At 50.9% G+C, this 24,762-nt stretch overlaps 9 protein-coding genes and 1 non-coding gene across 10 annotated transcripts; 4 read left to right on the top strand and 6 right to left on the bottom strand.

Moving 5' to 3' along the window:
* Nucleotides 1-2,334: 2,334 nt before the first annotated feature.
* Nucleotides 2,335-3,759, bottom strand: Aud_010510 (type I HSP40 co-chaperone YDJ1; the record flags this gene model as incomplete). The annotated part of the gene is made up of 4 exons (XM_043295349.1): nt 2,335-2,651; nt 2,713-3,531; nt 3,594-3,663; nt 3,724-3,759. The coding sequence occupies 4 exons, from the start codon at nt 3,757-3,759 to the stop codon at nt 2,335-2,337; spliced, it is 1,242 nt and encodes a 413-aa protein (XP_043151284.1).
* Nucleotides 3,760-5,278: 1,519 nt separating this feature from the next.
* Aud_010509 (cytosine deaminase) lies at nt 5,279-5,931 on the top strand (the record flags this gene model as incomplete). The annotated part of the gene is made up of 3 exons (XM_043295348.1): nt 5,279-5,437; nt 5,548-5,813; nt 5,910-5,931. The coding sequence occupies 3 exons, from the start codon at nt 5,279-5,281 to the stop codon at nt 5,929-5,931; spliced, it is 447 nt and encodes a 148-aa protein (XP_043151283.1).
* Nucleotides 5,932-6,061: 130 nt separating this feature from the next.
* On the bottom strand, nt 6,062-7,381 carry Aud_010508 (uroporphyrinogen decarboxylase HEM12; the record flags this gene model as incomplete). The annotated part of the gene is made up of 4 exons (XM_043295347.1): nt 6,062-6,135; nt 6,191-7,114; nt 7,226-7,267; nt 7,327-7,381. The coding sequence occupies 4 exons, from the start codon at nt 7,379-7,381 to the stop codon at nt 6,062-6,064; spliced, it is 1,095 nt and encodes a 364-aa protein (XP_043151282.1).
* Nucleotides 7,382-7,646: 265 nt separating this feature from the next.
* Nucleotides 7,647-9,257, bottom strand: trm82 (putative tRNA methyltransferase; the record flags this gene model as incomplete). Its single annotated transcript, XM_043295346.1, has 3 exons — nt 7,647-8,037; nt 8,091-8,786; nt 8,842-9,257. 3 exons carry the CDS (start codon nt 9,255-9,257, stop codon nt 7,647-7,649), a joined length of 1,503 nt encoding a protein of 500 aa, XP_043151281.1.
* A 397-nt stretch (nt 9,258-9,654) lies between these two features.
* On the top strand, nt 9,655-10,726 carry Aud_010506 (60S ribosomal protein uL10; the record flags this gene model as incomplete). Its single annotated transcript, XM_043295345.1, has 3 exons — nt 9,655-9,828; nt 9,883-9,952; nt 10,029-10,726. The coding sequence occupies 3 exons, from the start codon at nt 9,655-9,657 to the stop codon at nt 10,724-10,726; spliced, it is 942 nt and encodes a 313-aa protein (XP_043151280.1).
* Nucleotides 10,727-11,362: 636 nt separating this feature from the next.
* Nucleotides 11,363-14,059, bottom strand: Aud_010505 (putative GARP complex subunit Vps53; the record flags this gene model as incomplete). Its single annotated transcript, XM_043295344.1, has 3 exons — nt 11,363-12,061; nt 12,121-13,916; nt 13,981-14,059. The coding sequence occupies 3 exons, from the start codon at nt 14,057-14,059 to the stop codon at nt 11,363-11,365; spliced, it is 2,574 nt and encodes an 857-aa protein (XP_043151279.1).
* Nucleotides 14,060-14,728: 669 nt separating this feature from the next.
* Nucleotides 14,729-16,994, bottom strand: Aud_010504 (mRNA export factor mexA; the record flags this gene model as incomplete). Its single annotated transcript, XM_043295343.1, has 3 exons — nt 14,729-14,776; nt 14,841-16,373; nt 16,575-16,994. 3 exons carry the CDS (start codon nt 16,992-16,994, stop codon nt 14,729-14,731), a joined length of 2,001 nt encoding a protein of 666 aa, XP_043151278.1.
* Nucleotides 16,995-17,488: 494 nt separating this feature from the next.
* On the top strand, nt 17,489-17,596 carry Aud_010503. Its single transcript has one exon. It is a non-coding gene; the product is annotated as a tRNA-Met (tRNA).
* Nucleotides 17,597-18,258: 662 nt separating this feature from the next.
* Aud_010502 (retrograde cargo receptor ERV46) lies at nt 18,259-19,703 on the top strand (the record flags this gene model as incomplete). Its single annotated transcript, XM_043295342.1, has 3 exons — nt 18,259-18,451; nt 18,517-18,697; nt 18,761-19,703. The coding sequence occupies 3 exons, from the start codon at nt 18,259-18,261 to the stop codon at nt 19,701-19,703; spliced, it is 1,317 nt and encodes a 438-aa protein (XP_043151277.1).
* Nucleotides 19,704-20,584: 881 nt separating this feature from the next.
* Nucleotides 20,585-24,273, bottom strand: Aud_010501 (PH domain protein; the record flags this gene model as incomplete). Its single annotated transcript, XM_043295341.1, has 4 exons — nt 20,585-23,572; nt 23,625-23,782; nt 23,842-24,189; nt 24,258-24,273. The coding sequence occupies 4 exons, from the start codon at nt 24,271-24,273 to the stop codon at nt 20,585-20,587; spliced, it is 3,510 nt and encodes a 1,169-aa protein (XP_043151276.1).
* Nucleotides 24,274-24,762: the final 489 nt, after the last annotated feature.

The raw sequence follows: 24,762 nt of genomic DNA, 5'->3' as shown, positions 1-24,762 counted from the left end.
GACAACTCCAATCCAAATGTAATCGAATAACGCAGGCAACTGCGGATAATCCGATAATTCTGAGTTTCTCAGAGTCAGTCAGCACCCAGACGCCCCAGAGTTATAACCCTGGTCTTCCCCACTCTGACACCATCGAGATCAAAATCGCATCATCTCCATCTTATCACAGTGCAGCATTTGAGAACTCCTATCTGAATCAAGCTATCTCGTCAAGAGATCCTGCGACAATCAGTTTGAGGCCCAATCGCACTAAACAATTAATCTCTTTACTACCTGCCGTCCTACCTAGGTACGAGACTCGTCACATCCACCCGGCCACCTAATCTCGAAGCTGGATGGCTGTTTATCATACTTGGCAACCGCCGACGAAGTCATTCTACCCGCATACGGAGCTGATTGGGAAATATCACGTTGCCATGAAACCCCAAAAGTCTGACGCCCTGGTTCTGTGGCTTACTCCCTCTTAGCTCCTGTTACACAGCAGAGTCGGGTCGCCGCATGACTCGACTATTCCTGTAGCTAGAAGGCTTGCAATGATCACTTCGAGGTACAGCCCCTAGCTTCTCATGAAAGGGCTGAGCTCATTTTCACGAAAACGAGGCCATGGCTCATTTACTTTTCCCTGGCTTGGACTGAACGCACCATCCAACTCTGGCGGGTGTGAGAGGAACAAGTAACCGCAAGCGAGACCGCGTGAGAATCTGGGCAGCATGTGCTCTGATACCGCGGATCAGTACCCAAGCCCACGGTTTGCCTCATGCTAACGTCCCGAAAACCTTTTGTCTTACATGAAAGTCTTACAGCACTACTTTCCCCCACAGTGTTCTTGTTGTATCTGAGCCGCTTTGTCCATGTGGCAAGCTGCAGGGCTGCCTCGTATTTGTCGATCGAGTTGGACAGCGAAGTGCTCATCGGAAAGCATGTTAAGGCAACTAGGACACACGTGGGATGCCATTCGTCTGTGCTTCTATCATGGTCAGCGTAAAGCAAATCCAAGTCAAAGCTGATGTGCTTGGTCAAGCGACCACACTCATGGTGCTACCATGAATTTGATCACTAGTCGAGTCCAGATACTGGCCCCTAGTGCGCTCTTGCTTGTCGCCGAGCCACCCTTGGCCCAGAGGCAGTCATACGACTCTGCTCCAACGGTCGCTGAATGAGCTGGGTGCAAGCAATCTAGCTATCAGTCTAGAGCAGTTATCGTTCCTTTCTTCCTCATTCAAGCTGAAGTCTTCGATCTAGACTTGTCTGTTCCATTAAAGAAAGCCGTACGTCTCAAGATCTCGTTTCCTCCTTGGACACTCATCTCAATTAGTGTGGTATACCCAAGTCGCCTCTCAAATGCCAGTCAAAGTTCGCTATGAAGCAAGATGGTTCAACCACAACCACCCATCCCAATAATCCACATACTTCCAGCCCATCAATCAATCTTGCGCAATTGTGCCTATGAGCTGCCTACGTGCTCGAGAACCGCCTCGTCTTCCCTGGCCTGGGTTCCGACCCTAAAATCATACTATGGGCCTTCCTTTTTCGAATCAACCTTGGTAATCATATCCTAACTCCATTCCAACAGCAAATCTCTACGCAATGCGTTCAGAAAGCAAGGTAAGTAGCTTCCCTAGGTGTCACATGCATGTGACGCTGCGAAGTATATGCCGCTCTCCAAGTTGTAGAGTAACCCTGGTTGTCCCGACTACTTTTTATCTCGAATGTCCAAAACAATGATGGGCGTAATGGTGACTGAAATCGGCCCAATGACTGGAGTTACAAGGGCCAATGTTTGTTTAATCGTCAGTTCTCCATGTGGCACAGCTCAGTCTTAGTATGCAATGAGCGAAAGCCGAGCCATGAGTCTACCCAGGGTTATCAAATAGGTGAGTATTCTGCAAAAAGCAAATGGCAAGAGGCCAAGACTACGGAGTTCGTTGGAGCAGATACTCTTTGAGGTTCAATACCCAATCCGCATTCAAGTCTATAGATGTGAAAGAAACGCGGCACTCAAGCGAGCCGAAGCAATCGAATCTTCGATGAAACATCATCATTCATCCTCATCATCTCATCAAAGTCAATGCTTCATCCCACAAAACAGAAAGAAAATCCTATGCAAGGGAATCTGAAGTATGATGAAAAAATCAAACTAAAAAAGAGATTTCTCCATTGGCATCCCCCAGGTCTTCAGAGCGAACGCCATCGCAAAGCAAATCATTAAGTCAGAAACACAAAGGAACCGAATTGTACCAGGGACGGCTCCCCCACATGGTATCATAAGCGACTCGCGTAAGTGCACCAGCACACATCAACTATATTAGCCATAACCATCGTCCCCAATGCCTTTTACTGCGAAGCACACTGCACCCGCTCAGCGCCAGGAGGAACATCGTCGTCATCCTCGTCCATGGCGCTGGCGGCGCCGTGAGCGCGTCTTTGAGAGCCCTCGCTGGCGTCAATGTCCTCCAGTTCGAAATCCTCAACCATTGAATCAGCCGGAGGCTGAGGCTGCTCCCGACGAGGTGGCAAGACCTTCTCCAAGAGATCGAGGTTCTGGAGCTGATCCTTTTCAGGGAATTTGACGTCGAATTGGATGTACAGGTTACCAAAGTCATGATGGCGGAAAGAGGGCATACCCTGGCCCTTGATCACCTTGATGGCACCTAGAGGAGGTATTAGCTACAACGACTCAACAAGACAAAGAATAAGTGGACAGAAACATACCAGGGGTGATAACCTCGCCAGCAGCGATGTTGACGGTCAACCACCGCTCATCAAGGTGCTCGATGTTGATAGAACCGCCGGCGAGAGCAGTCAGGAGGTCGATCTCAGCGTGGTAAAACAGATCGTCATCCTTGCGCTGGAAACGGGGATGAGGCTTCTGCTCAATCTCGAATACGACATCACCCGGTAGGACGCCAGGCATCTGGTCACCCTCGCCGCGGAACTCGATCTTGTGGCCGTTCTTGACACCCTTGTCGACGTGGACATGAAGCACCTTGCGCTCCACGACGGTCTTCTTACCATTGCAGCGCTTGCAACGGTCCTTCTCGCGGATAATCTCTCCCTCTCCGCTGCAGTCGGGACAAACGGTCTGGAATCGCTGGATCATGGGGCCCATCTGGCGCATCATTGTCTTCATACCGGAACCATTGCAGCCAGTGCAGGACTTGACGGCGCCTTCCTTACCACCACGGCCGTCACATCCGGGACAAATGACGGACTTCTGCAATGCCAATTTGGAGATCTTGCCACGGTAGATATCCTCCAGGCTGACTTTGTGTACGTGGTGAATAGTACGGGCCTTCTTGGGGCCTTGATCCCGCATGCCACCGCCGAACATACCGCCGAACGCACCGCCGCCGCCGAAGAACTGAGCGAAGAGATCCTCGGCACCCATTCCTGGACCGCCAGCACCGCCTTCAAGGCCTTCTTCACCATACTGATCGTAAATCTGACGCTTCTGAGGATCCGAAAGAATTTCATAGGCATGGGACATTTCCTTGAACTTTTCGGCCGCTTCTGGATTGTTTGCATTCTTGTCTATACAACATCCTGTTAGACTCCAGATCCATCCATCGCGAATATCATCGACAATAACATACCAGGGTGATACTTGAGTGCACCTTTCTTGTAGGCGCTCTTCAGCTGAGCTTCAGAGGCTGTCTCGGGTACCTGACAATCAAACCGTTAATTCAATCCTGATTATAAAGATTTTCAGTGACTGTTACTTACCCCCAGGGTGTCATAGAGCTTGGTATCCTTGACCATTGTGATATGAGTCTGAAACGAGACTTGTTCGGAAAGATAGAACTAGCAACAAGAAAAAACTTTTCGTCTAAAAAAGACTGTCCGAAATCTGGACGGATAGAAGACGTGGAGAGAAGAGAAGAGAGGAGAGAAGAGGTGTAAGAGAAATCGACCGGAGCGTCAAATATTGAATTCAAAGGGATAGTAGGTCGAATTGAGGTTGAGAGAAAGAATCTGGAGGTTTGACCCTTTCCAGATTATCAAGACAGGAGCGGCGACAGGCGGCTGTTCAGGCTGGAACCGTAACTTGTGAAATCTGATTACCAGGGCAGGCACCAAAGAACCACTTTTCTATGCGAAGGATGTTCTCTGATACGCCAGGCGTTTTCAAGATCTGCGTATCTAAAAACGGAGATATGATATCTTGAAACTCCGAGGAAGTCGAGAGGAAGGGATGAAGGGTATATCTAGACAGTACGAGTCGCCTTAAAATGAGCAAAGAACAGGTGATTACAGGCTCGCCTTTTCTTGCTTTTCAAGAAGGAAAGAATTCCCTTCGTACAAGCCTTACAAAGCTCCGAAAATGGTCGATACGACATTCTCGCTGCTTCGACTGACCCCGTCACAGGCTGAATCCATGGCCCAAGCGGGATTCGGACAGTTTCGATGCAATTCCATGAGCTTCCGTCCGCCTCGCAGCCTTTCCATGGCTGACTGACGTTTTGAAATACGCTGTTTCTGACAGCTACTTTCTATGGGTATTGCTGGATTTTGCTGCGTCACAACTCTGTTTGAAAGTAATTTTCCGCTGTCTTCTACCAACCCTTTACATAACAATACAGCGCTGCGGAAGGACAATAGTCATCCGTATGAGCCCTGTCCAAGGCTCACTCTTAGATTGCTAATCTCTCCGCCTTAAATTCAGATAAAAGTCATTTTACTAAAGTTCTGACCATTAGACAACTACATGAATCTTGCACCGCTTACTCGTGGGAGGCGAATTTGTAAAGAGCCTTACCACCTACATCTTCTTTCCATGTATAGTTTGAACTCTGGTACCCTTATTTGACTTTTTCTTCATCGGAGTAATCCGTACTGGGGCTCAGATGTGGCGGAAGTGGATGATTGCCTCCGATTCTTATCGATAAGAGATAAGGGACAACCCCAGAAAGGAAGGAGGGGACTTCCCCAACCTGACATGCATTGACGCGATCGTGATTGTTGCCATTATCGTACCTACTCTACGAATATGGACATCTTTCATTTCACATCTAAGTAAATAATCTAGTAGTCGATACAGAAGCTCACACTCAAGCAAAACATATCTGCTCGTGAGTCGTGAGTCTGATGCCGCTAGCCTTTGAGATGAGAGCCAGCCTCGGAAGTAGTCAACGACAAGCTGTACCGAGATAGTGGACCCGTCAAAACCCACCTCTGATATTGATTACATACTTATCTAGAATTCATCCTTCCTTTAGCAGACTCGTGCACTGAGCTTGCTTTCCTTGACCTCTGGACTCACATCTCGGAACCCTTCACAATGGAAACGGATGCTGGTTTCATCGCCGCCTTGGAAGAGGCAAAGAAAGGTGCCGCTGAAGGTGGAGTCCCTATCGGTGCCGCTCTAGTGTCCAAGGATGGGAAGATCCTCGGCCGTGGACACAATATGCGCGTTCAGAAAGGAAGCGCAACCTTGCATGTTAGTCCCAATTGATACAACTTACTTCTGTTTTGGATCGCCGTGGATCATTCCTGTACAAGCCGGCATTGCACGATGGCATAAGCGAAGCTCACATCAATTCATCGTAGGCCGAGATGTCTGCTCTCGAGAATTCTGGCCGTCTTCCCGCCTCCGCCTATGAGGGTGCGACTATGTACACCACGCTGTCACCATGCGACATGTGTACGGGTGCCTGCGTACTTTACAAGGTTAAGCGGGTTGTCATCGGGGAGAACAAGAATTTCATGGGCGGCGAGGAGTATCTTCTGAATCGGGGTAAAGAAGTGGTTGTGCTGGATAATGAGGAGTGCAAGCAATTGATGGAGAAGTTTATCAAGGAGAAGCCGGAGCTTTGGTACGTCTTCAGTCTCGACGCCAGTTTTCTTGCGACATTATTCCCCGGCTACTCTTCTTGCGGTTACAGAGATTGACACTAATCATGTCGTTATAGGAATGAGGACATTGCTGTCTAAGCTTGTTGCCGATATAAGCGGTCTTTGACAAAACGCCTTCGAATGGAGATGTTTACAATGATATAGTGTAAATAGGCTAGATCCTCAGTATGATGCTTTTTTATGCCTGAACACAGGGTATATCGTCTGTCTATGCGGCCGTCAAGCGGTGAATCTCTTCGAAGAAGAACTTGAGATCGTCCGGTTGCACAAATGGAGTGATACCTGTCACCATTAGTGGTTGCATTTGATGAAGTCCGTACAGGAGATGAGAATTTACCGTGACCCAAGTTGGCAATCCATCCTTGCTTGCCACCTTGGAAGCCCTTGACCATAACCTCGACGGCTTCGGTGATAGCTTCGCGACTACCGTAAAGTACGCCGGGGTCGGCATTGCCCTGGATCGTTACGCGGCCCTTGGCAATCCGCATCGCCTCAGCAGGATCGTGCAACCAGTCAAGACCCACAACATTATAGCCCGATTCGCAGAGATCCTCGAGAGCGTACCACGCCCCCTTGGCGAAGACGGTCATTGGCACGCGTTCCAGACCCATCGCATCCAGTCTCTTGGGCAGGTTGGCAGAAATGTACCGCAGATACGGGAGAGAGAAGGTCGTGAAAGTCGCAGGGGACATTTCTCCGGCCCAGGAGTCAAACACCTGGACGAGCTGCGCTCCTGAGGCGACCTGGAGAGCCAGATATTCAACGCAGATCTCGGCAATCTTCTGCAGCAGTGCCTGCGACTCTTTCGGATACTTGTAGATCCATGTCTTAGACTGCACAAACAGCTTGGTCCCGCCTCCTTCAACCATGTAGCAGAGTAGAGTCCATGGCGCACCGCAGAAGCCAATCAGAGGCACACGGCCTTTCAACTTGTGCCGGGTAAGCGTGATGGCCTTGTACACGTAGTCTAGTTCCTCCTTCACGTTGACCTCCTTCTTCATAACCTTCTCGTATTGTCCGTCGTCCGGCGACTTCAGAGGTTCAGGAAAGTGGGGTCCCTTCTTGTCCACCATTTCGACCTGCATGCCCATCGCCTGGGGGATGACAAGAATATCCGAGAAGATGATCGCAGCATCGATCAATCCGTCGTACCGATCCACGGGCTGGATGGTCAGGGTGGATGCAATCTCCGGGTTCCGGCAGCATTCGAAAAAATCGCGGTTTCCTTTCGCTTCATGGTATTCGGGAAGGTAGCGGCCAGCTAGAGCATTGATTGCTTAGTACCAGAGACAGACAAGGAGTAATAGACAAGGAGTAATGCAATGATAGGCATCAATGATACACAAAGTAGGATATTCGTTCAGGAACATACCTTGTCGCATAACCCATATTGGCGGACGCGGAACTCTCTCGCCTAATGATCACATCAGTTCCTTCAATTATCTGCACACGAGATCTCGAGTCATCTTATACCTCTGGCGGCTCTGAGCAAAAGGTCGTTCTTTAAAGGCTCAAACTTCTCTTGCATTTTGAAATGAGTGGGAGTTATATTGTAAAATAAAAAAAATGATCTGAGGCGGGGTGACATTCACCTCGGGTTGCAGAGTGCCGGCCCAGCCGGCAAGCCAGCCGTGATTGATCGATCTCCCCGAGTGTACGGAGTAGTTAAATCGGAGTATCAAAAGCTCTTAAAACATGTCCTACGAAAAGAAAGCATAAAAGCATGCTGAGACACCTCAGTATTTATGCAAGATTCTATGTTAATTAAGGTATTGTACATTTTATCTTCAACATTACTCGTCTTCAAAGTTCTTTTTCCGCAGGTTGCCCAAACTATACAACGAATCGTTCAACTCCTTCTTCTGCTTCTCTTCGAGGTCTGCTGATATCTCGGAGGTACCTTCGGAATTTATCTGTGCAGTGATCGCGTCTGATGTGGGCTCCCAATCAAGACCCTCTGACGCTGGCTTCAAGCGGAAAGCCTCAACCAGGGTCGACGGTGAGGGGGCAGTAGTTCTCCATTCTTGCGTGGACCCAGCCTCCCGCACTGCGTCGACGGATACTACAATCGAGCTGCTCTCGGCGGGAACTGTTAGGTCAAGAACGTTGCCAGCAGCCTGGATGGAGTTCTGTCCTTTCAACGAGCCATCAGACTCAAGCGTAAAGCAAAATAGCTTTGAGGACCTGGAATGGATCATGAGTCTCTCTCATGAAATATTTCGTATGAATGAACTTACCCGTCTAATGCAACGAGGATGACATTCGCATTCTCCTGAGAGTTTGCGGGCTTGGTAAGTGACAGGGCCCAGATACGACGAACAATAACTTCAGTGTCCGCGCCTTCTTCGACCAAGGGGGCCTTATGTACGAGACGGCCCTCATTCCATCTCCATACAAGCAAGTGATCGTCACATCCGCCTGAAATGAGATATTCCGGTGCCCAAGGGGGAACGCACAAGCTACTAACGAACGAGGTGTGGCCCAGGCAGTAGTTCTCAATAATATGCGCTTGAGGAGGCCCACGAGAAACCCGAATATGTTCATCGCGGTCCGCAGTCAATATGTATGATCGCTTTCGACCCGAAGTTGCATCCAGTGGGATGGATACGTAGACTAAGTCTGTGAGCATTGACACATGCCCAAGGATCATATGGAGTTCGAAGGCAGACGTGGGCTTTTCTTCGGCTGTCTTCTCTTTCTGGCCATAATATCGCAACTGCTGTTCCAGCGATGCCAGGTTTCGCTTACTGTGAACAGTCAAAGTCGTTGCTGCTGGCTGATTCGGCTTGATTTTGCCATGGACTTTGGGCGCAATACTTGACTTTCCCGTATCGATCAGTGGTAAAGAATACACATCCCCGAACTTATCCCCACACAGGATGGTTTTATCATCCTCAACCAAGGCGATCGCAGATGGCCGCTTGGGCATATGTCTACCAGAACGTAAGCGTTTTCCTTATATATTATAAAAACCGATAGTAGACATACCTCTCGCTCAATTGCTTGAGATTGCCACCCTCTTCTATCTCAAAGACACGAAGACACTTGTCTTCACCAGTGACGGCAACTATGTGGTTGCCGTCAGATGACACGGCCAAGATGGGGATCGTTGACCAGGCGTTTGAACTTTTCGATTGATCTCCTTTCGCTGTCTGCTCGGGCACTGGAGACACCTTTCTCTTTTTAGCTGATGGCCCGTCCCCTTCAGAGCTTGGTGCTACACTGACTACTGTAGAATCTGCAGCATTGGCAGCCTCAGGCCAGATAGCAAGCTGTTTTCCGGTCTCAGCAGCGTAGGTGTATATTTTCGAGCCAGCAGAAGCGACAAACAGGTTGCGGAAACCAGCTTGTTGCCGCTCTACATATCTGATGCATTGAATCGGATGTTGGTAGTTGACCACCATAATGAGAGGTACAGGTCGTCCGATAATACGCCCAGTATTTTGTATATTTGACTAGATGATTGCTCAAGCACAACGACCAAGATCAGAGAAACAATTTGGTGCGAGCAACCAAAGTTCAGACCCCAACAAGACTTGTACAAGTCGTCGAATCGTCACAACTACAGGCCTATATACTGACTCCGGCCCTAACGCTGCATGGGGCATTTTTGCACTGCGGCGGGTGGAGCTCACGTGATTGCCTCGCTTCGCGAATCCACACGAAGAATTTCCCCAAAATGACCACCGGCGGAATTTCTCTTGATGAACTTTCAACGTCACGATTCATATCGGACAACATCAAATTTCACGAAATTCCTCCTTGCCCTTAAATAACCTATCTTCATTGAATTAAGAAGACATGGGGGGCAAGTCTGCTACCAAGGCCGCTTACTTTGATAAGCTCAAGAGCCTTCTCGATGAGTACAACACCGTCTTCATTGTCGGTGTCGACAATGTCAGCTCTCAGCAGATGCACGAGATCCGTGTGGCTCTCCGTGGTCAGGCCGTTGTCCTGATGGGTAAGAACACTATGGTATGTTTAATTCCTGAATCTATAGTTTCCGCAGCCATTGACTATGAAATCCAGGTTCGCCGTGCCATCAAGGGCTTCATCACCGACAACCCGGAGTACGAGCGTCTGCTTCCTCACGTCAAGGGTGAGTAGAATACCCTTACCCGCGTGGGACGGGAAACAACGGGATTTGAAATTGGTGGCTAATCTCTGTATGATAGGCAACGTTGGTTTCATCTTCACCAACGGTGACCTGAAGGACGTCAAGACCAAGATCCTGGCCAACCGTGTCGCTGCTCCTGCTCGTGCTGGTGCCGTCGCTCCCGCCGACGTCTGGATTCCCGCTGGTAACACCGGTATGGAACCCGGTAAGACTTCTTTCTTCCAGGCTCTCGGTGTCCCCACCAAGATTGCTCGTGGTACCATCGAAATTACCACCGACCTGAAGCTCGTTGAGGCTGGCGCCAAGGTCGGTCCCTCTGAGGCCACCTTGCTGAACATGCTGAACATCTCCCCCTTCACCTACGGTATGACCATTGCCCAGGTGTACGACAACGGCCAGTGCTTCCCCTCCCATGTTCTGGACATTGAGGAGTCTCAGCTCCTCGATGCCTTCAGCAGCGCCATCAAGACCATCACCACGGTCTCCCTGGCCCTCAACTACCCCACTCTGCCCTCCGTCATCCACTCTCTCGTCAACGGCTACAAGAAGGTTCTCGCTGTCGCCATCGAGACCGACTACAGCTGGCCCGAGATTGAGGAGCTCAAGGACCGTATCGCCAACCCTGACGCTTACGCTGCCGCTGCTCCTGCCGCCGCCGCCCCTGCTGCCGGTGGTGCCGCTCCCGCTGCTGAGGAGAAGAAGGAAGAGGAGGAGGAGGCCTCCGACGAGGACATGGGCTTCGGCCTCTTCGACTAAACTTGTCGCAGAATCCCTGCGCGAGTTACGGATGCCATGTATTAGACCATTCCATGTCCGACCTTACGGTCGGACTAATGAAAAAATGACTATCATGGATTTTGTGAACTTTGCATTCTCATCTAGATGTGGACGTAGACACGCTCCACCATCTTTCGATGAGTAGCAGGTAAGCCAGCATTCCCTCTTGGTTTTCTCTCTTCCCTACACCTGCACATTCCCTATCCTGGCGGATGATTATATTTTTTAACTCGGAGCCCCTGGAGGGTGCTTTGAAGATCAAAAACAATGCAACAACAAACACTCTAATTTTTTGATGACGCCTATTTCTCTCCTTTGCATCTTTGCCATCACATGCACTTGCGCTATTCATGACCGGATGCTGATTGTGATAACAGGATACTCTTGACACATTACCTTTCGTAGAATCAATCAACAATAAGAACTATGTGTGTGAATTGCGCTTGTAGGATCTTACCACCTAAGTAAAATCTTCCTTTTATAGCAGGTAGTCCTTTATGAATGAATATCATTTGTCCACGTTATTGGTATTGAACCGCTTTGTGATGTGTAAAAATTACATTTCTCCCTGCATATATATAGTCTCCTGGTATCAACAAGCAAACATGACCATGCTCAACTACCGCCAAATCTCCCACCAAACCCTCCCAGATCTCTCCGGAAGAACTTCCCAATATTCTTCAAGTTCTCGTTCAGATTTGAGCTCATGTCCCCGCCTTGACCCTGCCCCTGACCTGTCGTTCCTGAAGGTGTAGGGGTGGATACCGCGCCGCTGTTGCCACTAGGATTAGTCGCGCTGGACGAACTCATCGGCGTGCCAAATCGGTCGACGCCATCCCTGGCAGCTGAGATGAGGGCGGACCCGAGCATGGACGGGTCAAAGCGAGTAGGTAGATTCGAGGCGCCAATGGACGCGGCAGCTCCTAGTCCCAGTCCCTGGGAGACGGAACTCGACGAGGGGGCAGGAGTGGTTTGCATGGCTGCCAGGACGGGGTTGCTCTGCTGGAGATTCGAGGCGTAGCGATCGGAGGTGCGGTGGATTTGGAATAGTTCCACGAGGTGGTTCTGCTCCTGGCGGCTGCGGATGCCCTTGAGGTCGAGGATCTTGCGGAAGTTTGCATTGTTGCGGTCCGCAATGTGGATGAGATATGCTTGGACGAGGGCTTCGGGGGGCGAGGGGTGCACTTGCAGGGTTTTCAGAAGGGTTTCGATCTTTGAGAAGCCGGCGTTGACGCGCTTTACGAAACTTGCTGGGGCTGGTGCGGGGAGGAGGGAGGAAAGGCCGGTTTTGAGTGTGTATGTGTCCAGAAGCATCTGATTTACATTAGCCTTCAATCGACGACATTTCACGAGGCTAGAGGCGTAATACATACCTGCTCCGCGCCAGTCTCCGTAATAGGTTTGCATTGGAAGATATTCGAGATGAACTGGGTCGACACGAGCTCCACAACATGATCGGCGAAAGCTCTAGCATACTGCTGCTTATGCAACAACTGCAAAATTTCCGAGAATGTGGCCTGGATCTTGGACAGAAGCTCCCCAACGTAAGAGCTTTGGTCACTGACGGCCTCGAGCCGACTCCAGGGCGTGTTGCGCATTTCGCGCCATGAGGGTTCTAGGTTGATCTCGACTTTCCGTACAAGACCCCTAATTGCGGCAGATGCAATGCCCATGAAAGAGTCTGCTTGACTTTGCAGGTCCACACTTTGCTTGAGGTTCCTGTCGAGCCTGCCTTTGATCTTTTCTTCCAACTGGTTGCAAGTGGTGTAGCAGTAATCGGCTGTATTGAGGACCAAGATGAGGTCCTCCAAGGATGGCACATTCGACGGTGTATGTCCTGTTGGCCGTTCACTGATATAATTCAGAAGGACCTGCTGCGCATACTGGTCCAGATACTTGGCAAAGACCTTGGCTAGGTCGGCAAGGCTTCCGCCGGTGGAGAGTTTCGCACACTGCTGCAAAGAGTGTCTGTAGAAAGTAAAGAGTTCTGTAGATGAGGATATTACGATGTGGGAATCGAATTCCTCATCCGGTGGCCTAATGGGTTGTTGCCGGTACTTGGGTATAAGCGCAGCCAGCTGCTTGTCTTGAGCTTCAACCCATACGCTGAGGTATGGTTCGAATGCCTCCGAAATAGCCTGGCCAAAGACAGGAGTCTCGGTCGAGGCAAAGGTGTCAGTCGAGGGCCGGGCTGGGCTGGCAAACCGACGCTCAAGGGAATGCTCAAATTCCAGGGTCTCCTGAAGACAAGAGAGTAGCAAATTAACATCGATCGTTTGACCGTTCCGAACAGACCGGGACAATATCCCCTTGAAATCCTCGCGAGTTCCCTCGCAGAAGACATTCGCGAGAATCTCATTGACCCTCCAAGATGCCGGGAAGATCGCCGCATACTCCTCGTCGTAGATCTTCAGAATGCGCCGGAACCACGAATACCTCCGGGAGATATTGTCCAACGAGCCCGCCTCTTCGTTGTTCCGGAAGACCTGCCGATATTCCCGCAACTGGAAATTGCAATACCAGGTCACTAGCCTGGATCTCGCGCTCTCCCCCAAGGCATCCATCACCTGACAGCCCTCCGACAGCGTGGTTCGATTCTGAGCAACTTCCCCTTTGGCAAACGCCAGCTCAAAGTCCTCACAGACTTGTTCCAGCAATTCCCGCTGAATATCCGCCACGTTCCTACTCAGGAGCGCAATTTGGTCAATCGATCGGTATGACTTGAAGTGCGCCATCAGCTGAATCACCGCCTGCAGCAGCTGGGCGCAGTCGCGGTACTGCCTCGTCTTGCTCAGGGCACGGAGCTGGTCGTATGCCGTCGTCAGCATCTGCAGTCTCTTGAGTGCGGTCATGGACTGCGTCAAATTCTTCTTCGCATTGTCCAGCTGCTTGATGTCCGCCGTCATCTCCGTAATCGCTTGTTCCGTCTTGCATGCGCGGTCGCGCACATCGTCGATCTTCTTGAACAGCTCCGTCAGATCGGCCTTGGCTGCCTGGATGCGCTCCACACTCTCGGCATTGGAGGTGACCTGCTCCTCCACCAGCGTGGCAATGTCATGGTCGAGCTCGTCTTCATATTCACGTAGGGATTGAGCCACCTCGGACACGGAGGAGAGGGTGGAGGGGTGGGAGAAAATCGCGTTCAAGTGGTCGATCGGGTCATAATTAGCTGTTTCATGCCGGCTTATTAGCGAGACCGTTTGACTGGAATTAAATCAGATTGTTGTGCTCACCTGCGTCTAATTGATCGAGGTCCGCCGCGCCGTTGGGTGGCATATGGCCGGTAGAGGAGGTGGCAGTCGAGACGGACATTCCATTAGCTCTTAAGGGTAGTAAACGCAGGGCACATGCTGCAGTTGCGACAAGTGACCATCTGCGAATTGGCCCAAGTGAGACGAGAAGATATCAAAGGGGAACTAGTAGAGCGAGTTTATCTGGAGGGCTCTTTGTGCATTGGCTGCGGCTAACTGTCGATAAATCAATACCAGCGCGGAGCAGCTTAGCGTATGCCTTGGCGTTCAGGCACCCAACATTACTGCTTCCAAGCATTTACTATCTACTACAACCAGGTCTTGCACCAGAAATACCAAATCAGTATAATAGCAGTGACTTTGGAAGCTCAAAGTCCGTATCAGATGTCATCATCATACTTAAGATACCCATCTACCTCTCAGGAAATTGTTGCTGTAGTGTGAATACCGCAGCAGATAGCGGCCGATGTATATTTTCTCTTCTATGCGGACATGATATCGTAGCATCCAGATGGATAACGCTCTTTTCAAAACAACAACAAAGCGAGATAAAACCCAAATGGCTATTATGAAGCCAAACCATTCGCCAAAGCCATGCAGAAAAGCTAACCACCCATATGGTATGAATAGAATTTGTACTCCTAGTTACCGCACTTGTTTCTTTCTGTGGTGCGTTGAGTGATAATGAAGAGGCCGATCAAGAACGTTGAGACGGTGACCGTCTTAAGCGTTAGACAGTTCCGGGAAGGAAAGCTTCTGGAGGTAATGTTCCTTGTGCCTGCAGATGCCAACGCAGTTAGCTATAATGTATCATCGAGACGGACGAGTCCGGGTAAGCTTACCTTGAGTTGTTCAAAGTTCTTCAGAGCAGCCTCCATATTCCAGCCATTTCCTGATAGCGCCATCTCGGAATACTGCAAAGTCATGTTCGTCGTCGTGCTCATCTGCATCACCAGCTGCTCTTGTTGGACCTGCGCCTCGGGCTTTCCGGGCAACGGCATACCATAGCCTTCCGGGACTGCCTGGGGAGCTGCTGGCTGAACTGCTGGCTGAACTGGGGGCTGAACTGACGGAGGGGCCGTTGGCGTTTCAGGAACCCATGCCTCATGTCCTCCATACGCTCTCAGACAAAGAACGTCACTGACCACTCTGATACCACCAACTCCTCCACCAGGACCAAGGATAAATGTCCTATCAAAACTGCGCACCTCGACTTTTCCATCACTAAGCTCCTCGAATTTCCCATGAACCATGATCAGGAGACCGCCCACTCCAGTGCTGCTCTGCCCGGACGGATCTGGAAGTCCCGGCACGGGGAAGCATTCGATGAGCCATTCGTTGGGACGAGCTACCACCTCAGGGTGTTTGGTTTTGGGCAGACTATTCCAAACTTCACGAATCTTCTCCACGCCGATATAGGCACGAGACATCCTAGCTGGAAGGTGGTTGATCTTGAGTAAGTTTCTGCTCTTTTTGATGTAAGGATCCCAGCCAGCGGTCTCGGTCTGTTGAGCCCTCGGCGCGGATGTGTTAACGTTTAAGGAGAAAGTCGAGTGATTGTCGTAAACGCCGTTGAGAAGGTCGTTGCGGTCATTGTCATAACCAACGAAGAATGCTCGGACAAAGTTTTCCGCGATGTGCGATTCATCCAAGAAGTGAGGTGGTTGGACGGGAATCGGTGTTTTCTTCTGGGCAGCGATCTCCTCCGTTGTCCGAACTTCAACATTGTTCAATACTCGTAATTTCGGGTACCACTTCATCATTGTCTCCTTGAAGGTAGGATCGGCGCTAAAAGGAGTACCAGTAAGGTCGAGGAATTCAAGGTTGCGGAATTTCCACCGCCAACCGATCAAGGACTGCGCGTCTTTGAAGTTATTATTCGAGAGATCCAGGTTTTTTAAATCGGGGATCGTTTGGGCTAGACTTGTAACGACTGTGATGTTTGCGAGTTGGTTGTCTGCAAGGCTGACACTCTCAACAGCCTCACGTCTTGTTGTAGAATTGTCGAAGTTCATCTCCCAGACTTTCATTAGGGCGGGGAAGAACTTGGACTCGGTGGATGTGCTATTGAAGATGCCCATGGCCAAAAGATCGGGGTCGCTGCCGAGCTTAGAAAGGTCAAGCAACTTTGTCTGTTGATAATACCGCTTGCTCAAAATCGCAGTCATCTTGCTCTTGGTATCGGCGGTCGAGGGAGCACCGCCATTTTGAGCAATATCCGAGAGCATCGGTTGATCGGTCATTCCATGCGCGGACGGCCCGTACGCTTCGATCGTGAGAGGCGCACCGGCAAAACTAAAACCATTCATCTGAAGCATTCTATCCAACAATTCGGGTCGGATAGACACTATTACAGAGTCGCCTTCAACTCGCGACTAGTGAAAGTTAGCAAGGCTTAAGAGACCTTGAAACCGCAGTCACCCAAACAAACAAACGCTCAAGGAAAAAGAAAGACCCTAGACGTTGCCGATCGTCGTTCTGAAATACCATGCCTGGAGAAGACGAGAACAGACCGGAGAGTACGACCGCCGCGCGTTTTTGCTGTCGGTGACCGCCAATTCTGGTGTTGCACATACCTTTGATATTCTTGCGCGGGCGCCAGCTTTCGAATCGGGTGCAGTGAGTTTTTTCTCGAGGAAAGCGATGAGACTCTCAAGGCCTCCATCACGGTTGGAAGCCGCCTTGCTCTGTTTCCAGCCACGAACGCTGACCTGTTCCAAGCCCCCTCCTCGAGTTCCCTGCCGAATATTCGCTTGCGAGTCCGCATTACTGGCGATCGCTTTCTGAATCGCATTCAAAGTCCTGTCCCGAGCCTGAGGCCGTCCACCAGCCGGAGTCGCACGGCCTGTGTCGCCGCGCGCCCTCTTTCCACGACCGCGAGCGGCGCCCCCATCCATAGAAAGGTCGCCATCTCGGTCAATTCGTGTAGAACCCCGCTTGCGAATACCTCCGCGATCTGAGGCGCCGGAGCGAGCTCGAGAACCCTTTCCTTTCATGTTGTTTCAGTGTCAAGGAAATTCGGAGGCGGAGGAGAGTGGAATGGGCTGCAAGTGGACGTTGGAAGGGTTTTTAGGGTAGTAAGAGGCGAAAATGCGCGGTGCGCCTCGAAAAAACCGAGTTCCACTTAAAGATTCGACATGTAACGAAGGAAATAAGTGAGCGAGGAGAAAAAGGAAGCGAGGATTTTCAAGTATGCGGTTTCAAAAGAGATAAGCTAATGGATCGTATGATTTTGAGGAGAAGAACGAGGCGATGTGAACCTCTGTCTGAGGTTTGAGGTTGTTGGACAAAAGTTGAGGACAAAAAGTGACGTGAATCAAAAGCATTTCGGCAGGCTCCAGCCTGGTCACGTGGGCGGACATCTTGTTCTGGGAGCTGTTGATGCCTGAGGGGAGCAAGACCCATATTAAGCTCCGACCGGATTGAGTGTTTAATAGCATATTTTTATCTGACTTATAGGATTAATTTCTAGCGCTGTCACCCAACAATTGCCTCTGTGGTGTAGTTGGTTATCACGTGAGTCTCATATCTCACATATGACTCAGAAGAGTACTTCTGGGACATCTCAAGGTCGGGAGTTCGATCCTCCCCGGAGGCAATTTTTTTATTATAATTTTTTTTTTTCTTTTTTCATTTTCTTGTAAGTGATTTTTTACTCTGGCATTGTGACAATGAAGGCTGATGTTGTTCCTACCTAGTAGCTTATAGTGCAACCTACCATCAAAGGGAGGTCTATTTGTGTCTTATATTCCAGCACGTGACATTGAGATTTAGTGGGCCCCATGCGCCAATCAGCAACTGCTCTCTGTCCTTTTTGAAATACCAATACCGATGCAGTCAGCTTGCGCGGCTTATCAGTGGTACCTGATACGCGCTGTACTCCCAAGTGTCCATCACCTCTTAGCGTGAACTACCTAGAGTAAAGCCGATGCTTTAGTTCGTTTTGGGTTTCATCAGGACAGCTTGTTCCCAAAGCCGGACTTGATGAGGAGAAACTCCCCGACGCTCAATCTTGTTATTGCTGATGATTGTTTCGCCGAGTGACCTTTCTGACCTGTAAGTTGCGTCGATGTCTCCTGTGCCGTTTTATTTACATGCCGCGAATCCCAAACTGTTTACCAATTGAGCTTCATTGACATTGGATACCTCCGCTATAGATTCCCCTCCGTGCGGGCACGCTATTGTTGCTGATCAATTCGTCGAGCTATCTGCTCAACGTGGTCTACTTTTTCGACCTTATGATCGTCGCTCCTTGAAGAGATGCCTGCCAAGTCGCGATTTACGAGGCTTGATGCTTTCGCCAAAACAGTTGAGGATGCTCGCATCCGTACCACCTCCGGAGGTATCATCACTCTGGCCTCGTTGGTAGTCATCCTGTATCTGGTTTGGGGAGAATGGCTGGACTATAGACGAGTGGTTGTTCTTCCAGAACTGGTTGTTGACAAGTCGAGAGGTATGGACCTACGATGAACCGACAACATGGAAATAGACACTGATGCGAATAATGGCATTGGACAGGCGAGCGAATGGAGATCCACATGAACATCACCTTTCCCCGACTACCATGCGAGCTTTTAACCCTTGATGTGATGGACGTCTCAGGCGAACAGCAAGTTGGCGTGGCACATGGCGTTAACAAGGTGCGCCTGAGTTCGCCTGCCGAGGGAGGCCGTGTGCTGGATGTTCAAGCTCTGGACCTGTAAGCAGCCAGCTTTCTTTCGCTATTGTCGCCAATTGCTAACGAATGCGTTCCGTCCGTCAGCCACTCTAAAGAGGAAATCGCCAAACACCTTGACCCGAACTACTGCGGCGACTGCGGCGGCGCCGACCCTCTCCCGGGCTCTATCAAACAAGGCTGCTGCAACACCTGCGACGAAGTGCGCGAAGCCTACGCAGCCAAGAACTGGGCCTTTGGCAAGGGCTCCAACATCGAGCAGTGCGAACGGGAGGGCTACGCGGCGCGCATCGACGCCCAGCGCCGCGAAGGCTGCCGCCTCGAGGGCGTCCTGCGAGTCAACAAGGTCGTCGGCAACTTCCACATCGCCCCCGGCCGCAGCTTCACCAGCGGCCAGGTCCACGCGCACGACCTGCAAAACTACCTCGACCTCGAGCTCCCGGACAACGAAAAACACACCATGACCCACCACATCCACCAGCTGCGTTTCGGCCCCCAGCTCCCCGACGAGGTCTCCGACCGCTGGCAGTGGACAGACCACCACCACACCAACCCGCTCGACAGCACAAGCCAGGAGACAAACGACCCGGCATACAACTTCGTCTACTTCGTCAAGGTTGTCTCAACGTCCTACCTGCCCCTGGGCTGGGACCCACTCTTCTCGTCCGCCGCCCACAACGCGGGTGACCAGACTCCCCTGGGCTCCCACGGCATCTTGTACGGCCCCGGCGGCAGCATCGAAACGCACCAGTACTCCGTGACCTCGCACAAGCGGTCCCTGCGTGGCGGCGACGCCTCAGACGAAGGGCACAAGGAACGTCTGCACGCCGCGAACGGCATCCCCGGAGTCTTCTTCAACTACGACATCTCGCCAATGAAGGTCATCAACCGCGAGGCCCGCCCCAAGAACTTCTCGGGTTTCCTGACGGGTGTCTGTGCCATCATCGGTGGTACTTTGACTGTTGCCGCAGCCATTGACCGTGGTTTGTACGAAGGTGCCCTGAGAGTGAAGAAGTTGCATTCGAGCTGAGTGTCGTTCATTTGTCCAGAAAAGACAATGAAAAAGAAAATTACAAGATGTGTTACTTCCATATGGAACTGAAATTTGATTTGAACTGATAAGGGGGTGTGTTCTCGAAGAAGTGATTGGGATTAGTGGTAGCCAAGGCGTTTCGGGACTCTCCAGCATTGCATTATGGTTTTTTGGTTTATTCTCGCGGGGAGCAGTGTCGAATTTGACAGAGCATACATAGCAAATCAGAGAAATAGTGGTTTAAATCTTTATGAGCTTCCCCTTGTGCTGTGAACAAATCGATGTACCCAGGAGGGTTGGCCATGGACCATTTTCAGTAGCAGGTACGAAGGAGTAAAGATCACAAAACCGAGTAATGAAAAGATTGAAGGTGATAAAGCCAGGCCTGTATCCTGCCCAGTTGTATGTAATGCGTCCTATATACATGAAACCAGCACAGTAAGCCAAAGACACACGTATGATAGAATGATTCTTTCCTAATGAGTCAAAGCCAGCCCACCGCCGCAACGGCGTAAAAAGACACGAAGGAATGACAAGCAACTGAAGCAGTACCGAAGACGCCAGACCTGCTCTCACAACGCCATTCAATGCGTAATGCGACGGAGCAATTGCTGTAGTAAAGTAAATAGGAGGAAAATCAGCAAGGGAAATCCTGCGTAGGAATCTAGACAGTCTAGTTCTAGGGAGCGTCAAGAAAGTTGGCATAGATGCAAGCCCTTTTGAGGCACATTTGCAAAAGCAGGAAAAATGCATAACATCTGAAAAAGAGCGCAGACGCTGGTATACGACAAATGGAACAGAACGATTGGGAGAAGAGGACAAGAGAGAAGGGATCTAGTGAAGGGAAGAAGGGTCAAGGTGTATCAGGGACGAAAGAACTAATAATGCAAAGGGTTTGCACTCCCAAAGTAGCCAGCTTGCTGGTTCAGAGGCTGGCTTTGCGGATACATTGGCGGTGTTTGGGGTGCCTGAGACGCAAATGGCCCATACCAAGACTGACGGCGAGGCTCATCAGCACGATAAGATTGATTGAGCGCATCCCAAGTGTGACTAGCCGCCGGAAGATTGTACACACTGCTCTGAAGGCCACTTTGTAGCCCGTAATTATGAGGAGGTGTTGTGGCAAGTTGCTGCTGTTGGTGGTGCTGCCAGTGCTGTTGCCGCTGCGCAATTGCGTGCTGCACCAGTTGATTCGACATTCCTTCTTTGATACTCTTCTTCTCACGCTCTCGAGCATCAATCGCACCAACAAGGCCCATTGGGTCAACGGGAGGTGCCTGTTTGCTCTTGTCGTTAGAGATATCAAAGAAGGAAGATCCTGTCATACGAGCCACGTGCTCCTGCTCCCGAGCCGAAAGGTGAGATGAAATGTCGTTGTAGTTCATCATGCTACTAGCGCCACGGGAGTGGGGCCGAGGTTGGGGATCTCTGGTAATAGTCATCTGAGACTTGGAGCGAGTATGAGCCATCCAGTCTCCCGAGAGCGGTCTCCGAGGTGGAGGAGTCGTAGAAGTTGCCCGGTGGTGGTGTAGATGGATTGGTGGGCTAGGGGCAGCTCGTTGCTGCACGAATTGTTCTGGAGTAAGACCGCCACCAGGTGTTGTAGGACGTGCCATGCCCGGCTGCCAGAGAATACTTCGCCGGTGGTCATCCTGACTGGGAGACCTGGAATGAGCGTGGTCCATGGGATGTGTCGGTACCGCATAGCGCTGTTTTTCCGTGGCATCCGAACCGGCCCTATGATGCGTAAACTTCTTCAGAGTATCCGATGTGCTCGGACGTCCAGTGGTGGGCAGGTAGGTGAGTGTTGGCCCGAAATCTACCGTTGGAATGTCCGGATCAATTCGCGACGGCTCATCCAGCGTATAACGGGCGTCCCCAATGACAAGATCTTTCTTGGGCTCTGTTCCCACGGTCTTCATGACCCCCATTCTGGGCTTTGAAACAGACTTGACGGACTTTTTGCTATATACCGACTCGTGCGTACTGGCATAGTCAGGGGACGTTGTAGAAGCGTCATCGTAGACGCTGTCATCATCCGCTTGGCGTTCTTTGACGGGCGAAGGGAATGACAGCTGACGGGAGCCGACTCGGTTCAGGGCTTCTTCGTCCACTGTATGGCGCAGGTCATCGTAACTGGGCTCCCCAGTGGGACTGGTAGCGTCAAACTCTCTCGGCGGCTGAGAAGGCAGAGGCTTCCTTCTCACAGCTTTCGTACCGTCTTGGTGAAGGTCACCTGCGGTCGGTTTGACAAGTGGTGGACCGAAGGCGTTGTTCAAACTGACCGGTGCTGGCGAGCTTCGTGTTTGATTTGCCGAACTCTCATTCGTCGGAGCCGATGGGCGGTTGAAGTTGTCGGTGACACTGGACTCCTGGATTCCATGTTCGGCCGTTGAGGGTAGGGCCAAGTTGGACAGATTCATCTTTCCAGCGGCGGCGAGCTGTGAGAGAGTGCCGTCGGACATCCTGTTATTGGCCTTTCTCAGATCTGGCGAAGGTAATGGCCGGTTTGAAGGAGTCTCTCCTGGTGCATGCATAAACGCTGGCGGCATGGCTACCGGGTCAGGAGGAGATTGGGGTCGTAGATTCGCCTCAATGGCGGCGGCCAGGGGATCTACTTGTAGCTTCCGGTCGCCCTCTTCACTGCTGCGGTCAGTGAAACTAGCAGTGCCGGCCTGTTGCCGTTCCACCGGCACTAGATCTTGATCAGAAGATGACGGTGAGCCCTCCATGACCCGAGCCTGCACGCGGTTTTGCATGGACCTAACTCCTGTCGTATCAGAAAAGCCTCGAGAATGATAACTGGATGCAACGTCCTCTTTTGGCGATTCATTTAGGATGGCATCTGCTGACTGGTTGTATTCTGGCCGGCCCTCCGGTAACAAGTGCCTGTCGCGAGGAGCCCCTGCGGGCACATTACTATAGCGATTGGGGAGACTGGCCCTGTAGCGTGGTTTTCTTGAGGAAATACTGCTGGTCCTGCTCCCTGCCGCGGCCATACGCTGAGCAGTCGCGTCCTTCAGCTGCTTCCTCCATTCCGCCTCCGTCCAGGTGTGGCTACCAGGCATTTGCATCAGACTCGCCACATCCAGGACGTCCAGGTATCCATAACGCCGTTGGTTGGGGAATGCGAACATGATGCTCTTGATGTGATTCGTGGCAGCGATGAGGCGTGTAGGCCGCCCATAAAGGTTGAAAGTGTCGAAAGTGGGGATGAGGAAGCGAACCATCATTTCGAAGCCGGAGATGGCAGGATGGACCTCGGGCATGACGAAGACGAACCCCTCAGTAGTCGACTCTGGATTCGCATGAATTGTGACAGTCCCCTCAATTTTCACAAGAGTCGACTGATCGATCAAGGCCTTGGACTGGGGGTATATGGCATATGCAGCGTAGGCGTTGGTGATGGTCGCAATAGGTTTCGCCTTTTTGGTCTTCTTCGTTTCGTAGAATTTGATGTCTCCGGTGGCCAGTCTAGGCGCCCGATCATAGGCAGACTTCTTGAACGACTTCTGCGCCTTTTGGACCTCCTTCTCATTCGGAGGTGAGATCACAAACCAGCATCGTCTCCAAGGTGTTCCTGCTCCGAATCGTACACGAGCCCAATCTTCCTGCTTGAAGCGGTTGCGCTCGAGAATGGATCGAATGTTGTTTAAATTTTTGCCTTTGCCGGCAATGATTGAGCCTGTGTACGCTTCATAGAGCGAGGTATGCTCGAACAGGGCAAGACGAATGGCTGATGCCCACTGGGTTAGTGAATGGAAAGAATTGAAAAGCAGCAAGTACCGATTCTGCCCGGCAGAACATATGCTCAAGACATTCTTCAATGGTTCCATTGCTTGGTTTCTGGTGGGCAACGATTCAATCTGCTTTTTTGTTAGAGTCCAATAATTCTATAACGCTTCATCCAGTACTCACGACTCGAATTGAAGCATCCGCCAGATTGATGAACGTGGAAGGGACTTCTTCGCCTTCTGGTGCTGCGTCCAGCGCAGCGGCATCCCATACTGAAAGTACAGTTCCAATAAGTTGCGCATAGCATTCAACCCATTGTCGATCGGAACAAGGCCGGCCCTCTTAAATGCAATTGAATCAGTTCGTGTTAGTTTCGACAGACACATGAGACAGCACATACGGGTATCCAGATCATTCAGTTTGAGAAAATATCCTTCATGGTACAATTTGTTCGCATGGTTATTGAGGTAAGTGAATATCGGCTGAAGTTCGGGCGGCGTATCTTCTGAAAGCTCCGTCAACGGAGGATTGTGAGAGAAGACCGTCGATGCTGGCCGTGAAATGCGGCGTTCCGCTTTTGTTGTCAACTGCGACGGCGAGCCTTCGATCGGTGAGGGAGTATCGGGAGAAGGAGTCTCGAATCTTGACGGAGGATTGCCCAACGTGATTGAGGCTGAAGCCGTAGGATGATACTGTCCGGCGTTCTCCTTGCGGGACGAGCCACCAAAGGCTGATATGAAAGACCGCACTGATAACGCAAGGGGTTATCAGTTACCGTCATTCGGAATTCGGGGAAGGGGACGATCGTCTACTCACCACGCGAACGAACCATATTGATCTAGGTCTAGACTCCGGTGACTGATCTATTGATAGAATGAGGTAGAAGCTGCAGAAGAGAAGGCCAGCTGCCGGCTCAGCCCTTGAGATGACAGATGAGACACTCTACCGCCAGGCAACTCGACCGGAACGATAGGAAAAAGCGTTGGGTCGCGGTTAAACAACAGGCAAGTAACGAGAGATGAATAGTAAGAAAAAAGAGTAACAGTGTGTTGAATCCGGGTTCCTCCGCGCGGAGGTAGCAATGGGGTCTCGGGCCCGCCAAGAATGGGATTTATTGAAGAGAGGATTCCATGTAGGATTTGATGAATTGCTGGAGTAGACAAAAATAGCTTTTTGTAAAGAGTGGCAGGACGGGTCACAACCGGACAGTGTCGCAATGACCGCCAAGATGGGCTGGTGACGAGGAAAGTTCAGGTTGCAAGCGCCTGACTTGGATAATCGCAGTCACAGGCTTGGTGTTTCAGTCTCTCTTTGATCAGTG

Source organism: Aspergillus udagawae (assembly GCF_001078395.1).
Source record: "Aspergillus udagawae IFM 46973 DNA, scaffold_9, whole genome shotgun sequence".
Taxonomy (NCBI): Eukaryota; Fungi; Ascomycota; class Eurotiomycetes; order Eurotiales; family Aspergillaceae; genus Aspergillus; species Aspergillus udagawae.
Note: the sequence above shows the minus strand (reverse complement) of the source record. Positions and strands in the feature narration are given on the sequence as shown.